Source organism: Lepidochelys kempii, chromosome 26 (assembly GCF_965140285.1).
Source record: "Lepidochelys kempii isolate rLepKem1 chromosome 26, rLepKem1.hap1, whole genome shotgun sequence".
NCBI lineage: Eukaryota > Metazoa > Chordata > Testudines > Cheloniidae > Lepidochelys > Lepidochelys kempii.
The window spans coordinates 11,117,867-11,134,904 of NC_136405.1; the positions used below are offsets into that span (position 1 = coordinate 11,117,867).

Below are 17,038 nucleotides of genomic sequence, written 5' to 3' on the forward strand. Positions count from 1 at the left end.
ATCAGCAACTAGCCTATGCTCCCAGTGCTTAACTGCTATTGGCACTCGAGCTAGCTAGAACACATCCAAACATGCTGAAGTTCCCATCTCTGATTGCAGTGTAGACATACCCACAATTCTATGCCCAAGATCCAGAGGCCTCTCTGGACATATATACTGGATCAAAAAAATATATATTATATATAGCGTCACCCGCAGAGGGCCAGCACTTGTCAGTCTATCGTAACACCTGCTCTGGAACAAAGAGAGGGTGCTGGATGAACAACCAAATGCTTCTGTAAGATTCTTCTCCAGCAGGCTAACGGTGACCTTTAACGAACTAGCTGAAATTAGCTTTATAAAAACAGGGTCAATTTAAACTGCAGGTGAGGTTAGGGGGAGGAGAGAAAACAGTTTAGTCAAGTGGATAAGATCTTCCTATTCACTATAAAGGGGTCCTACGGCTCACACTAACGCTCACAAACCTGTTCTGTTGGAAGCAACTGAGTCGGTCTGGGAGGCGAGGTGCTGGGGCACTGGAGCCTCAAGGCCAGGTATGAGACTCTCAACAGCTAGGTCATCTTTTCCTTACAGAATGCACCCGCGATCAGAGCGGAGAGAAGGGAGAAGTTAGTTTTCCAAATACAGCACAGGTAGAAGCTGAGAAGGCAGTTGTCAGAATCTATAAATATCTCTTTAATACATAGGTCAGCTACGCTGGCAGGAATGTGGCAGCTTGATTTTATACTCAGGTTAGGATAACAGCAAATCACTGAAACAGACCACTCATGAATAACCCAGAGCCTTATTAGTCTTCAGTTTTTGCAAAGAAAACATCATTAAAATTCCATCGCTCTTTAGTAATAGGGGACATACAAACACCTAAGTATCCGAGTGCCTCTCAATCTTTAAATGTATTTATTCTCCCATGCTCCTTGAAGTAGGGCAGTGGTATTAGTCTCATATTACAGATGGGAAACTGAGACCCAGAGAGGCTAAGTGACTTGCCCTAGGTCACAAAACTCTGTGGCAGGGCAGGGACTTGAACGCAGATCTCCCGAATCCAAGGCTAGTTCCCTAACCACCCATCTTCGATAGCGTCCCTACATCCATTCCCCTCACCCAGCACACCATCCTCCCTCTACACGGGGCTCAAAGAACCCCCTCCCCAAACACCACACTGGTCACAGCTCTGCCACATTATTGAGGACAATAGGGTAAACCTCAAGAGTTTAAAGCAGTGCTGAGCTATTCAGCTGTGACTCCCCCTGGAGTCAAGGGGCACGGTGCCTTGAGAGGCAAATTCGGCCCTTTGCACCTACTCTTCTAAGCAAGGTGTGTTTTGTGATGGCTGCAGGCCTACCTCTCACCTACCCTAGCCCAGCAGCATAAACATGCGCAGTTGTCGTGTGAACGGGCAGGAGCAGAACATGCCACACAAATTACAGTTTGTTATTTTACCATTCACAGCATCAGAGGTGCAACCGAAGGGGTCAGCTAGAGGCAGGATATCAGGGAGCAGAAGCGCAGTCTCAGGAGATTTAAGACCCTCAATCAGTTTTTCTGGGTTAAGCAGAAAAGGAAGAAAGGAAGCAGAAAAAGCAAAAAAGGGAAATAAAAGCAAAGACGTTAAACAGCTGCTCATCTGAGGAACCAATCATCTCACATTACACTCTGTTGGTTCATACTAGCATGGCTCTACACAGGTGAAACTTATACAGCGCCCTCCAAACAAGGATCTCAAAGCACTTCACAGAAGTATCTAACTGATCCATTTTACTTCTAGCTAAAGGGACACCTACAGAGGTTAAGGCCCTAATTCAGTGAGTATGTAAGCATGTGCTTAAGTACTTCACTGAACTCAGGGCCCTAAGTGACCAAGGTCACACAACAATTCAGTGGAAGAGCAGGTGTTCTAACCCCCACCACCTTGCTCTCGAATACCAGGTTGTCGCCTCCAGAAAGTCACCATAACAAACAAACAAAAAAAACCACCCCACAAACCAAGTCTTAAAAACCAAGCATAAAAAAAGAAAAAGAAAAAACTATAAACCCATGAACTGTGAAACAGTTTAAAGCTCCCCTAACTGTTCCTATATTAGAAAGGTATTTGGTTATATTAGAATCGTCATATAAAAAGAAAAAAGGACACAGATCTTCAAACCCACCCAAGGGAGTTAGGCATACTATTTCCATTAATTATTACGAGAACTGCATACACAAATGCCTTAGGTAGCTAAATAAAATTATTAAAAACACTACAAAGCCAAGGCTCACAGATCTAACGTTGGTTTATACAGCTGTCCAGTCACCAATAATTTTTTTTCCAGATACCAAATAAATTTTAAATCTGACGTCGAGTTCTCGGCAATGGCATGCCTATTATTTCCACTGCTGAATAATATTGCGTTTTGGCAACTGCCAGAGGCAGGGCTACGGTAACTGGTTAGCATGGGCAGACAGTAAAGCTGGCTTCAGTTGCATTTACCTAGAAATCAACCTGGCACACACAACTGTGGAGAATTATGGATCAGGCCCCTTTTGTGGTGTTCCGATTCAGGAGTTTGGTTTGGGCCCCATTTCTCATTTTAGCTTTTACATTCCCCATAAAATTCGGCTCATTTTCTTAATCACCGTACAAGCCTTACAGAGCACAAGAGTTAAAAAAAATTATGAAGTTTGGTACTTTTAAAAATAGATCTGTAATTTTAGTTATTCATATTTGAGACCTGCCTTCCCGGGGCCTGATTCCAGAAGATTTGAACCTCTGCCCTCTGAAACTCAGCCCTTTGCAGAGGGTCTCTAGTTGGACACCCAAACTTTCTGAAAGCAACCTTGATTGTTTGAAACCATTCTCCTTCATCACCACCCCGACCTCTTACATGCATCTCTGCTCCACCCTCATGTTTCTTTAGTGAAATGTGTTCCTCCTTCATTTCCGCCCCCTGACCTCAAAAGGGATCATCCATTTAATCTTCACATGCAAAAGGCTCTCTCTCTGGTCAGCCATATGGCAATAATTTTATCAGACATGCAATCACAAACTGACTCACTGCAACATCTTCTGTGGATTATTGTGGGATGAGAGTGTTGGTGAGTTTCTAGACACTGGGTAGCTGTCTCCTGAGAGAACGCTTGGAGTTGGAGAGAGCCGGACAACATTTTTCAAACAAAAACTGGGGTTTTTTCAATGAAAAAAAAACAAAACCACCTTTCCCTATCCCCATCTTCTCCACAGCCCCATCCGGTTTTAAAATTTTCCATGTAAATTTGATGAGAAACTTCAGTGGTTCTTTGCCATAATTTGTTGCCTGTTTTTAATTTCCTGTTTCTTTCATTGCCAACTTTTAACGGTCAGCATGGTCACTTAGCAGTCATAAGAACTTAGCACTGGACACGCTTTTAAAGAGGACTACATCCCTTCAGAATACAGCTAACAATCTGAGCTAGACAAAACACATACAGGGTAGGGAGCAGGGAAAGGAAGTTCACCAGGACTGCAGTGATTGCAGTGTCCTGTTTGTTCTAATTGAAAATCTATACAGAGGGAGATTTTTCAAAAGCTCCCAAGTGACTCAGTAGCTTTCAAGCACATGGGTGCATTTGAACAGCCCCACCCAGAGTTTCTATTTTATGTTGTACTCGGTCCTAAACGTAAGGATTGTGAGATAAAGCATGGTAATAGTACCGGTGAAAGCCAATACCTGCAGCTTGGGGACAGAGTGAGGGCTGCTTAGAAAGTGCTCAGTGACCCCTGTGTACACTGATCTATGGTTCCGCTCTAAGCAGCGGGAAGCGCTGCTATATTAAAGAGGTGCTTCTCTCAGACAGTTAGATTAGGGCAGTTTCTTTAAAACATGCTTATGAATAAACCACAAACTTAGCTTCTTGACATCAAGATCACTCGGCACAAAACGGTTCGTGAATTCAAACTCTTCAGAGTAACTTCACCAGCATGCATTTTTGACCACAGACGCCAAAGAAAAACACCGTAACAGAAGGAAATGTTTTAGCCTAGACTACTTCCCATGCACTGATCTTAGGCAGCTGCAGTTCAAGAGTAGGTGTGCCTCGAAAGGCAGAGCTCCCTGCTCTTTTAGCCTCTCTAGTTATACTGAGCTGCTCTCCGTCCAAGGAATAAAATAATTCAAGCTAAATGCTAGTTTTTATGTCAGTCAGGAAAGTTACTTCACTGGAGCGGAACTGAGGTCACTTATTGGTCGGAGCAGAGACCAGCGTTGTCAGATAACTAAGCTGAAATTGAAAAGACCATTGTGCATGAAGCAGCATTTGTGGGGAAAAAGTTACGATGGAGATCTCAGGGCCCCATTCCATTATCTGTATCAACACGGTAGCCAAAGTACACACGGTCTTCCACATAAATTAAGGCGGCTGCTTCTTGGGTAAGCAAATTTCATCCTCATCATCAAGCCTTCCATATATGTCTTGGGTTCCACGTGTGATGTGACAAATCAATTGCCAAACACAAAAACACACAATGCTTAGTGCTAGCTGCATCTTCCATTATATTGCATGGGATGGATTCTATAACCCCAGTTTTCTTTAGGCTATTTGACAGATCTGTTATTCTCCTAAACAATAAAATCTTCTCCTAGAAGATAAATAAGGGAGAGATTTTCAAAGCTACAAAACAGCAGTCAGGCACCCAACTCCTGCTGACTTTCAGAGGGAGTTTATTATCTCTGCCATCTGTGCTTTGGAAAAATCTGCCCCTAAATCTGTGAAACATAAGAGGGGGGAAATCTATTTAAAATCTGATGAAACTTTAAAAAATAACTAAAATGTTTGTTCTAAAGGTTTAGTTAAACATATTCTTATACTAAGGGACTAAAAAGGTAAGTTACGTTACATGAATAATAGCAAGTTTAATGCGAAAACTGAAGTCACTGAAATTTGTGTTACAGAATCAAGGCTCATTATCGCAAGCTCTATGTTAAATTCAGGTTTTTATAGCGTAGCTGAAAATTTAATGGGGATCTTTCCAACACAGCTTGCACTAGTGTAGCTAACATGCTACAGTCCATCTGTGCCAGTTTTCACTTCTCAGGTTCTAGCACTGACGTGTGATCTATTAAGTATATCCTTGAACAACTGCACAACTCGAACTGACAAGCGAACGGTGTTAGCGGTTAAGCACACCTAATTTGGCCTGTGTCCCCAAATCCATATCCTATCACATGAATGCAAATCGGGTACTTCAGGTCTGCAGTTAGTCCATTGGCATGAATCAGGGATTTTCCCCATCTGCAACTGCTGAAGGCAAAATATTTTTCAGGCTCGTAAATTGCATCCATGTTTGGTACTATGACCCTGGAATGTCCTGGCCAAGCAGTGAGTTTAAAGAGTGTGGTTACAAAGCCCTAGGAATTAGAGGGGCTGATGGGCCTTTAAGCAGAGCAGTCCATTAGGAAGAGAGTAAAGGAGGATTCCTAAGAGACTTTCAAATTAAGCAGGGAAGGAAGAAAAACCAAACCAAACCGCACCACACTTCTCTACTATGGTCCACGATAGTTCAATACCACTCTGAACAATCAGGCTGCAACATCTCAAAGCCAAAATCTCTACAGCCGGGCACTGCACGCTACAGGAACGTTACTCACTCTTGTACCATGGAGAAAAAGCAAAACGAAATACAATTCAATAGAGCACAGACCTTTCCTTCCGGTGTCAACTGAGAAAGAAAAACAAGGTGGTAAAAATCCTGCCAAGTCAACTGTGACACTGCGGGGTGAGGGTGAGGGAATAACTGAAGTATATGTAGAGTAGTCACTCAGGAAGATTTCTTCCTATTGATCAATCAAGTATTAAAGATGAAAGGAAAACTTCTGATGCTTCAGCCTCAGAAGGCTCTGACTAATCAAAGGATGGGCCTGGACTTTAATGCTCTTCATGGAGTTTCTGCAGACCTGAATATATATTACAGAACAAAAAAAAAAAAAAAAAAGAGAAATTCAGTGATTTTTTTTTTTTTAAAAAAGATTTTATGTTGTAAGAAATTAGCAGAGTGATGTGTAATAAATAGGAAGCGGGTCCTTAGCTATGGAAGGTGGGTTTTTTCAGTCTCCTAGGGGGCTTAGTACAGGTCACTAAGCTTTTAATGAGAACTGAGCAGCCAAGTCCCTTAAGCCTGACCTACACAGGGTTTGTACTAATATAAACTATGTCGGGTGGGAGCGCAATTTCTCTACTAGAATAGTTACACTGGTACAACCGCAGTGTAGATGCGCTTACACCAGTATGAAGGTGCTTTACATCAATACAGCCTATTCCCATAGAGGAAGGGGGAAAATAAGCTGTACCAATAGAAAGCATCTTTATACAAGAGTAACTGCCCAAACTAGGGTGGTTGTACTCCCTTCTCGTACCACTACCACACCTGTGTTTAGATAAGGCTTTAAGCAGCTTTGAAAGGCTGCTCCCTATGCTTTTGGCTCCAGGTTTGCCAACTCTAGCAAGTCTCACGATTCTTGGCATTTTTTCAAGCTCCTGGGAGTCTTGTCATTGCACGTCTCTCAACTCAAGGTTCAAAACCTAGAGAGCAAATAAGAAGAACCCAACATTTGTTATTGTTTAAAAAGCTCATGATTTTAAAGCCAATCCTGATTTTGTGCATGGGTGTGCGCAACTCTGGATTTTTCCCCACACTGGGGTTGGCAGTACGCAACTGCTATTCAGCTGCTAGCTAGCTGTATCGTCTCCGAACAGTGCTGATCGCCACGGTGATACTGTTGCTTTGACGCACCTCTTGGGATAAGAAAATAAAGTCAGGGAAGAGAGCCTGCCTGCTTATTTGAAAGTTAGTTGTAAGCCTCCAAGAGATGTACAATAGGTAATTTCTCTTGAAAAAGCAACACTACTTGTTGGGCCATATGGGAATCTTAATTAAGATTGAGGATCCATTCTGCTCATGGACACAGATGGCACATGTATTCTCTCTCTGCCTACTTTTCCCCTACCACTCTTGCCTATTTAGACTGTAAGCTCTTTGGGGCAGGGACTCTCTCCTACTAGGTCTTCTATAGTACCTGGTATAACAGAACCCTGGTAGCAGTTGAGGCCTGTAGGCATTACTATAAATATGTATCTAAGGGCAGAATTTGGTTTGGTGTCATTTGGGGGGCAGGGGGGAGTTATTGTATGAAATTAAAGCTATGCAGACAGACACATTATCCTTCATGGATGGACAGTTCTCTTCTATTCCCAGGATAGAGGGTACTTAAGAGGGGCACAGTGATGGAAGATAAAGGCTGAGGTCCATCAATGCCCACTATCCTGGAGTCCTAAGAAGTCAACCAGGCATAGAATAATTGGGGGGGGGGGGGAGGAGGGAAGTGCAGCTTCCCCTTCTCTTCTGTAAGCACAGGTATGCTATCCCTGCTCTCTCCACCTGGACTGTTCCTTGGGAACTCTCCCTCTTGTTTCAATCTACTGTAACCACTGACCTGACCCTAACAGATCATTCAACTCCACAGAGGAAGGAGAAAATAAGCCAGGATCCCTGCCAGTACAGCATGGCAGGGGGTGGTAAATTAATTTTGGAGGAGAAATTTGATTCAACCCATGCCTGTGACTAACAATTACCCTGCCTAAATTTTTAGTCCCATTCATGCCCGCAAGAGACCACTGATAACCAGGTAACTGTGTATTTCAGTCCTGAATTACTGTAGCTTGGATTGGATCAGTGTGACCGGAGACATTGAATCTCTTACACCAATCACTGCGATCGGTCAAAATGTTTTGTTCAAACCACTGCCCTCCCTTGCAATGAAAAGTAGCCTTAAAAAACAAACAAACAAACAAAAAAACCCCATTTTGTTCCCTTGGAATTTTTTCATTCTTTTGATGACAAACAAGAAACCCCAAAAGTCTTCAGTTTCCATTTTATCAGTTCCTGTTTCCCCTCACATGCCAGCACTCCCCTCTTACCCTTTTTTCAGTGCCAAAATTGCAGGGGAGGGGGGAAACTAGACAGAAAGGGGAAAACAACAAACCAACAAAATTTGGAGAAATACTTCAGTAGCCTCCTATTTCACATATTCATAAATGCTTGTACATCTGGTTTTGTGCCTTCAGTAAAGATATGGGTAAACATGCCAATATGCCTGAATATTGTGTGACTACGGAACTAAGGCCCCCATTCAGGTGCTTACATTTAAAGCCTGCCCAGAAGTTTGTCCCTATTCAGCAAAGAACTTGATTGTTCACATGCTTAAAATCAAGCATGTGCATAAGTACTTTGTGAAAGCGAGTCTCAAGGGCTGTTTTGGAACTGACTGTTAGCAAAAGAGAAAGATGCATAAACTCAAACTGTATATACAGGTCACATGTAAAAAAAACGATGTAAGGTTATTGCATAAGAGGATTTTTTCTTTTTTCCCCAAACGAAGCAAAATCTGCCTTCAAGTTCCATAACTCAGTTTAATTTATGGCTTCCAGACTCTCTTGTGCAAAAATTCACTTCCAATAATACAGTGGCTACTTGTTCACTGTAAGCTAGATTTGTACTGATAGGAATCGAACAGCCACACGCAGCAGAAAAATTAGCATTCTGATCAACCGCTCCATTATGATTAATCAGCAGTGAAGCCTAGAATAAGCTTATTAAGAAAAACTTGGCTCACTTCCCGACACAGGCACAAAGAAAAACGTTTTCGGCATGAATATTTCATTTTCCAGTATTTTAACAGATGTTTTGCTTATTTTTATACCTCGCTTGCCAGCCTCTCTTACCAGTTACATTTCCATTAGTGATTGCGCAGAATAAAAAGGGATGTGTTAAAGCAAATCCAATTTCCACTGGACTGTTGCTTAGTTTTTATCTCAGTTTCTCCATTGGACACAGTTCCCCATTTTCCCTAGAACTATTCCTAATTTGAGGTAACATTCTTAATGTTAAGTTATTGAAATGAAAACAAAACCCTGCCACTAGGAGACTGTTTATCTCGGGGGCTGATCTGTGAGAGAAGATAAGAGTACATTATATTGGCTGTCTAAGGCTCTCTCTTCACCGCAGGGTTAACTCAGGTGATCAGAATCCGAGTTAACCGAGCCCAGGTGGGAGCAGCTGCGCTGTAAAGCCCTACTTGATTTACTGGATCCTCCCTGTTGCTGCGTGCGTGCGTGTCACTGAGCTGAGCCACTCTGGGATTCTTTCCCAGTGAATTGTGGGAGAACTGGTCTGTCCTTCCGGGAACACAGAAAAATTGCAGGAAAGCGTTGGGAGACTATAAGGACTCAAGCAGCTTAGCCTACATCCTCACTGCAAAGTGCGCTCATTCCAGCCCACGTGAAAGCAGGACCCAGACTCTAACCCTCAGCGGCTATGTCTACACTGCATCTGGGAGCAGAGCTCCCAGCCCAGGTCCACAAACTCGGGCTAGCACACTTAGAATAGCTACATAAATATTGAGATGTCGTCATGGCTTGGGCTGGTGTTGTCAAGCCCTCCCCACCCCCAGACCCAAGCCACAAAGGTGTACACAACATGAGCCCCACCAACACAAATCTGTGGACTTGGGCTGGGACGCTCATTCCCAGATACAGTGTAGACACATCAGCCTGGCCAGCTAGTTTGGGTTTAAAGCACCACCCAACTCAGGGGAGAGAGTTTGTGGTGTGAATGGGAGGGGGATTAGGGGCAACATCTGAAGAAGCAGCGAAGTCTGTAGTGAAGACAGACCCTAAGAGTGTTATTCCTGCAGCACCAATGGTAGAGGCTCATGCTTTTAGTGCCGAAGGCCTCTGACCAAAATCGACTGACGGGCCAAGGAAGCAAGGTGGTTAAAACAAATATTCTACAGCTGGCCAATACTTCTTGTACTCTCCCTCCTTCCCACCCCTTTTGGAAAAAAATTTAGCAGACATTAATTTAAAGCAAATATTTATCAAGTGGCTGTGCTCTGCAACTGACCCTCACCAGAGAAGTTAAACGAACACAGTACAAAGTATGTAACCAGAATCTCTTACAGTCAAATAAGGAGTTTCTAAAGCAATTTGTCCATGCACATTTAAAGAGATTTATACACAAACAGATGCCTACAGGTAGCGCAAGTCTGGCTCTTCTGGGCAAAAGGGACTCTATAAAACGGTTGTCTACCAACTAGATGTATCCACTCCCCTCGTGCCTGAGCCACCTATGCTTACTTAGCAGACGTGTGTTTGCAGGAAGTACTGCAGAGGCAATACAGGTATGGGAGAGCAAGCAAGGCATGTCCTGCCTGATGGATCGGTGGAAGTTATCAGCCAAGTTCAATTCCAGAATTCTCTTCACTGCTGACTTTAGAGACACGGGCAGCCATCTCCATTTTCAAATCGCAGGACGAGTGTGTGCCAGAAGCGGTTAGAAAAAAAAATTCCAGAAACATGTGACCTGGGCACATTTGCCATCTAAGTCAGAGAGAAGAAGTCACTGCCCTCATGCATCCGATGAAGTGAGCTGTAGCTCATGAAAGCTTATGCTCAAATAAATTGGTTAGTCTCTAAGGTGCCACAAGTCCTCCTTTTATTTTTGCGAATACAGACTAACACGGCTGTTACTCTGAAACCTGCCGTCGGAAGGTAACTGTTCCAGGAGCTTGAGCACCAGCTGCAGACCGGAGCATGCATCCTGCAAACACTTACACCTATAACTTCATACGTGCATGCAATGGATTAGTGAAGGCAGGTGTGGGCTGTAGCTTTAAATATTTGCCATATATGGGGCTAGCACAATCCAACAGATCAGAAACTACCTCCTCTGATTATCGTCACCCAAGGGCAGGGTTGGAAGGCAATTTCCTCGTAATGGTTTCTATAAAGAGGCTTAAGAGCTGCCTGGAGCCAAGTCTACCAATGCTGCTTGCTGCACGGAAATTCAATACGCAATATGAAAAAGAGCTGGCTCAGCATGCTAGCCCCTGCCATTTGTGTTGTGCGTACTGGGCAGGGAGTTTTGCCACTGCTTCAGGCTGACAGGCCAAGAAAGCAAAATGCTTCCAATAGCATTTGGAAAAAAAGGAAAACGCAAGGGGATCCCCTAATAGAATGGGGTATCAACTCTTGACGTGCGCTCATTTAGGGGAGGCAGGATTTGGGAAAGTATCTATTTCTGTTGCTGCATTAAGGTTGCATGGCCCAAAATTTAAGCCCTGAAAGTGACCCAAAAGCATGAGCTGCCACAGCTTGAGCTGTAGGGCCAGGGTCTGTAGTTGGGCACTGCAGCCTCACATCCTCTGTGGGTTGGGCAGAGACGGGGATCTAGAATCCAGACTGACCAGTGGGTTACACAGCGACCAAGGGGCACATTTGTACAGCAGAACTAGTGCTAACCAACGAGCCAAAAGGAATCAACCGTCTCGTGGCGAAGGTTCTAAGTTTAATACCTAGAAGTCCGAGACTGATCTAAAATAGCCTTAGAAAGTATGACTAAATACCCGAGTATTCTTTAAATTATTGTATACACTGAACCCTTACGTACATTATAGAGAAAAATTCTGTTAGTAGTAGTAATATCTCAATAGCACCCAAGAATTGAATCAGGAATCACTACTCCATTGTATATCCATCCCCCAACACCTACACCCACCCAGCAGGGCCAATTTCCAAAAGGTGAGGAGCATCTGTCATTCAATACATCCTGCAGGCTTTTGATATCTGCCCCCATTTTCAAGCTTCCCAAGGCATAAATCTGAAAGTGACAAATATTTATATTAAACACCACATTCTGTTCTGGTTACCTGGTGTGTCGGATAACTGAAGAGGAATGAAAGGATCAGGCATAGCCAGAAGTGGAGGGCTAGTGTCCAGACTCAGAATGTCTTTTGTTTTTTCAGCTGGAGAGGCAGCAAGAAACAAGAGGAGAGAGAGAAAGAAAAGGCAAAAAATGTCAAGCAGAGAAGGTGCAGCACTGAGACACAGATCGATCTTAACAGATTTAAAACCAGGTCTGGGGAAACCAGCTTATTTGATTATGGAAAAAGTTAGTAATAAGACCTCCATGGAGCAGATCCATTGCGCTTTTAATTCATACATCTCGAAGTGCTTTACAAAAGAGCTATTATTCCCATTTCACAGGTGGGGAAACTGAGGCACAGAGCGATGAAGCGACTTGCCCAAGGTCACCCAGCATCGGAGCTAGGAATAGAACCCTACTCTGCTGAACCCCAATCCAGTGCCAAAACCATTGAACCTGACTGCTCCCGCCCCAGAATCCACCCTATTAGGCATCATGTACCTCTCAGTACAGACGTGCTGACAAACGCAAGCCAATTCACTAGCACTCCCTCCTTCGCGCACACTTAAGAGGAAAGAAGGAGGAGAAGAGATGGAAGTTTCCAATCCCTGAGGAAGCACCAACAAAAACTTCTGTGAGGCATGCCCCAAACAAAACAGATCTTAGTGCAGGGAAGAGTCTATGAGGTAGGAAACCTTATAGAGCACAAAAGCCAAAGAGATCCACAGAACAATGCCAGTTATTTATTTGTATTGTAGTAGCCCAGATCAGGGCTGTACAAATTGAGGAGAGTTTCTCTCCTCAAGAGCTTACGTTGTGTAGCTAGAAGACGAAAAGGTGGGAGAAGGGAAGTTATTATCCAAGTTGTACTGATGGAGGAAATGAAGTAAAGAAAGAAAAAATCGCCCAATATCTGCGCAGCAGCAGAGAGGGGAATTAAACCAAGGTCTCCTGAGTCCCTGTTCAGTGCCTTACCCACAAGACCCTGCTTCCTCTTGTAATATTAATACTAAGCTTGTTCATAACACTTTTCAGCAAAGAATTTCCAATGCTGTAGATTCTCAACCGTGGTCCACCACTTGTTCAAGGAAAGCCCCTGGCACGCCGGGCCAGTTTGTTTACCTGGCGCGTCCGCAGGTTCGGCCAATCGCAGCTCCCACTGACCGTGATTCGTCGCTCCAGGCCAATGGGGACTGCGGGAAGCGGCGCGGGCCGAGGGATGTGCTGGCCGCCCTTCCTGCAGCCCCCATTGTCCTGGAGCGGCAAACCGCAGTCAGTGGGAGCCGCGATCGGCTGAACCTGCGGACGCGGCATGTAAACAAACCAGCCCGGCGCGCCAGGGGCTTTCCCTGCACAAGCGGTGGACCACAGTTGGAACCACTGCTGTAGAGAAAACGTTGAGCCAACACCTCCCAACCCTTCAAGGTGGGAGAATATTCCACTCATACTTGCGTTCAGAGGGCTGAGCAAGCTACAGCGTTATGGGAAATAGGTCTAGAAACTTGTGGCCCAATGGGAATTAAGGACACTTTGTACCTGGAATGACAAGGCCTTATCGGATGTGTGCTAGGGCATTTAAATAATAAACATAGAGGACCAGCACCTCAATTGGTATCTCTGTTAAAGTCGATGCAGCGACACTGATGGAATGGACACCAGCAGCAAATCTGACCCATATTGTGTCGAGCGGCTAGGGAACGTTAACTCACTAAAGCTTCCACAGCTCTCTAGCTAGCAGGTACAAGCCACTGCAAAGCTACTGAGCTCTATTGTAAGCTTCTCTAAGTTCCACTTATATTTAGAAGTCATCTTAAAATGGATTTCTTCGTTTTCTCCTTCTGAGTAATTAAGATTCTAGGGTGATCTAAAATCTGACCCAGCCCCATAGCCCGGTTCTCGGATTAGCACATTACACATGCTCACAGCTAATTTACGATGCAGAATGACTGCCTGCTCTCCTGGAAGCTTGCTGACCCCTGGGGAAGTTTTAATTCAACAAATCCAGTTTTTAAATGGTAAAAAGGTCAGTGCGGAGGCTGGGGTTGAGGGGGGGGGGGCAGGGGGCTGAAATGCTGAGATAAACATTTTGTTTTGGGTTGCTGTGGGTATTTTCCAGGTGCCCCCATGGCTGAAAAAAAAAGTGACAAGACATGCAGTAGCATCCAGCCAGAGATTTCTGAGCTTGAAGAAACTGGGTTGGGTTTTACTTGAGAGCAAGAGAAACCAAATTTTAACGAGGCCCTGATCCTGCAACAGCTGCCATTTGGGCGCCCGCACGGAACCCAGCGGTGCTCCACACCAGGCTCTACGCACCCAGATGTGGTTGCAGGACGAGGTCCTAAGAATTGCTGATCTGTGGAATCCATGCTCATACCGTCAGTTCCCACTTTCTGCATCCACCACGTAGATTACATACTGTACTTAAGCAACCGTGCGCTCCTTCTCTGCGGCAGGGAAAGGTGTTCCCTGCCCACATACTTTTCTTTATCTTTGCTAAGTGCAATCAGCATTTTTCCCTTCATCCCATGGCAGAATGATGGCGTCAGCCTTGCCTCCTTGACAGTCTAGACAAGAGAAGACTGGTGTGGGGCGGGGAGGTGGGGGAGGAGAATAGGTCTTCAAATATGTAATAGGTTTTCAGAAAGAGGACAGTGATCAATTGTTATCCATGTCCACTGTGGGTAGGCTTAATTTGCAGCAAGGGAGATCTAAAAAAGAAAGATTTTCCTAATATCTAACCTAACTAGAAGTATCATAGAAGATTAGGGTTGGAAGCAGAGGTGAAAGCAAGCTGGTACGGTCTGGTTCGGCGTGCTTCACCACCCTCCTAGTGAAATAATGGTTTCCTAATATCCAACTAAGACCTCCCCAACTTGAGATCGTTGCTTCTTGTTCTGTCATCTGCCACCACAGAGAACAGCCGAGTTCCATCCTCTTTGGAACCCCTCCTTCAGGAAGTTGAAGGCTGCTATCAAATCCCCCCTCACTCTTCTCTTCTGCAGACTAAATAAGACCAGTTCCCCCAGCCTCTCCTCGTAGGTCATGTGCGCCAGCCCCCTGATAATTTTCGTTGCCCTCCGCTGGACTCTCTCTCCAAGTTGCCCACATCCTTTCTATAGCGTATATGAAAGCAATGCAACGGGTTACCATGGGAGGTTGTGGAATCTCAGTCATTGGAGGTTTTTAAGGGCAGGGTTAGGCAAACACCCCTCAGGGATGATATAGGTAGATTTAGTCCTGCCTCAGCACGGAGGGGACGGACTAGATCGCCTCTTGAGGTCCCTTCCAGCCCTGTATTTCTAGGGTTCTATATCCCATCATAGCCACTCAAAGTGGAATCACCTGGCACATCTGTCGGATTTCTCTCAAGGAGTCAGGCAAGTTTTGACCAACAAATTCCCCTGACCCCAACCGTTCCAGACTACGTCTTTGAGTATAGAACAGCTACTGTATGATCCATGATGGCTAGTAGGGAGAGGCTCCGACTTTCCTATGGACTTTAAGGAGTCTATTCGGTGTCTAACTTCCCCGAAGAGCTACCTCACGGTGTCCATTCATTGTGTCCATTAGCCAACTGAGATGAACTAAACAAGTTTCCCAGGCTAAGGTCTTCCATCACAGGGCATGCCTTAGTACATGCGTCCCTCCTGCCCTCCTTTTTCACTCAAGGTATCACGTCTGTCCTGTATTTGCTACTGAGATGCCCAAAGAGGCGACAGTCTGAAGAAACAAGGTCAGTCGAATGGATCTGGGCCTCCGGGGGGCTGCAGAAAAGCCACCGACCACTGGTATTATCTCGAAAGGAGGCCCTTTCAGGGTACGCTCACGTGCTTACCTGATCCGGCTGTAAAGGAAGAGGAAGTGAAAGCATCTGCCTGTGTTGTCGATGGAGCTGGCTGAAAGCCTGGAATCAAGTTCTCTGTGGAGCTACCAAGCTTTTCTGGAGGTTTACCTGAAATTCCAGAATGTCGGGTTACGCTTGACGGTCGCTGGCTCCCATTTTGAAGCTGATCTACTTTTATAAACTTAAAACAGCTTTAAAAATGCCACGGCAGAACATTTACTCATACTGCTTGCAAGCCATCATTTGCACATGAAGCCATGTAGCTTCATCTGTGGGCTGCAGATCTGTATGCAGCAATGTAATGGCTATACCGTGGTAGGCTCATCAGGGCCAGAGCCTACCATCCTTACTCACAGGGAGCACTACCTGAGGCCTTGACTCATCTCCCTGACCTCACTGAGAGGAAGGCATGAGCAGAGGTGACTGGGGTGGCAGACGAACACTGCATCCTGGAGGGCTTGTGTAGGAGGTCACATGCCCAGTAAGAGACAAAGATACTGGATGCACAATGTTAACAGGTTAGTTCTGCGGGTTCTCATGCTCACGAGAGCTCTCTGTAACTGGAGCATTTCAGAAGCCTCTAGCTACTGTCATCTCCCCACCGTTATGCCATTCCCGCTTTTCCAGGTCCAGAAGGGAGCAACGCCAGTCGCTAGCGGACGCCGAAGCTCTCTGGTAAACTCACCGTCACTCAGTTTTGCAAAGTCCTTGTTCAGCAGCTCCTCCGCCGTGAGTTTGGAGAAGTTATCGTCATCGAACGGGTTCCACGTGGAGACGTCCGGTGGGTTGTAGACATTCTGCTGCGAGGTCCTAGGGGAGCCGGATGGTGTTGTGGATGCAGACCTAGAAGCATCCCCCCCAACCAAAACATGGATGTTAGTAACCAGGCAAGTCAACAGGAAATTTTCTGAGCACAACTGGATGAAGGGGTTGCTTGAGATGGTAGGTGGTGGGGCTCAACAACCTTGGGGCTCACTTCCAGTTTATGTCTTGTTATTAAAGCACATGCTTCAGTCAGCCACCAGCAGCGGCCAGGAAGGGATTTTCCCTGCCCGCCCCTCCCATGTGTTCTGGGAAATTTTTTGATCTCCTTCCTATGCAGCATCAGAGATGGCCACGGCTGGAGATGGGACACTGGGCGAGATGGGTCCAGGCTCTGCGGTGGCACAGAGCATTCTCTGTCTCAAGTGTCAGCTGGCTGGTTCTCGCTCACTTGCTCAGGGTCTCACTGATAATCATGTATGGGGTCGGGGAAGAAATTTCCCCCCAGGTCAAATCGGCAGTGATCTTAGGGGCCTCTTGACTTCTCCTCCAGCATCTGGGTACATCCCATTTAATCATTTTCCTGCCATTGAGGGGCCTTGAGCATTGGTGCACCTTAATCCCGCCTATTCTCTGTCTGTGGCACATAATAGTTTAGTCTCCTAACGGTCTTGTTTCCATCGGTGGGTTTAGTGAGCAGGTGCTGAATGGTATTGGTGGCC

At 45.3% G+C, this 17,038-nt stretch overlaps 1 protein-coding gene across 12 annotated transcripts in view; it reads right to left on the reverse strand.

Annotated features, from left to right (window-relative positions):
• AAK1 (AP2 associated kinase 1) overlaps window positions 1-17,038 on the reverse strand; it is a 125,862-nt gene that overhangs the window by 22,133 nt on the left and 86,691 nt on the right. For 5 of the 12 annotated variants that reach the window (XM_073325204.2, XM_073325202.2, XM_073325203.2 and 2 more), the window contains 3 exons: window positions 16,240-16,397; window positions 15,546-15,662; window positions 11,715-11,810 (listed from right to left, as the gene is read on the reverse strand). In XM_073325204.2, the coding sequence (XP_073181305.1) occupies window positions 11,715-11,810; window positions 15,546-15,662; window positions 16,240-16,397 (371 nt within the window). Of the gene's footprint in view, window positions 1-464; window positions 567-1,440; window positions 1,543-5,712; window positions 5,907-11,714; window positions 11,811-15,545; window positions 15,663-16,239; window positions 16,398-17,038 lie in introns of those variants that run through there. The other 7 variants (XM_073325207.2, XM_073325205.2, XM_073325213.2 and 4 more) reach the window with 4 other exon arrangements.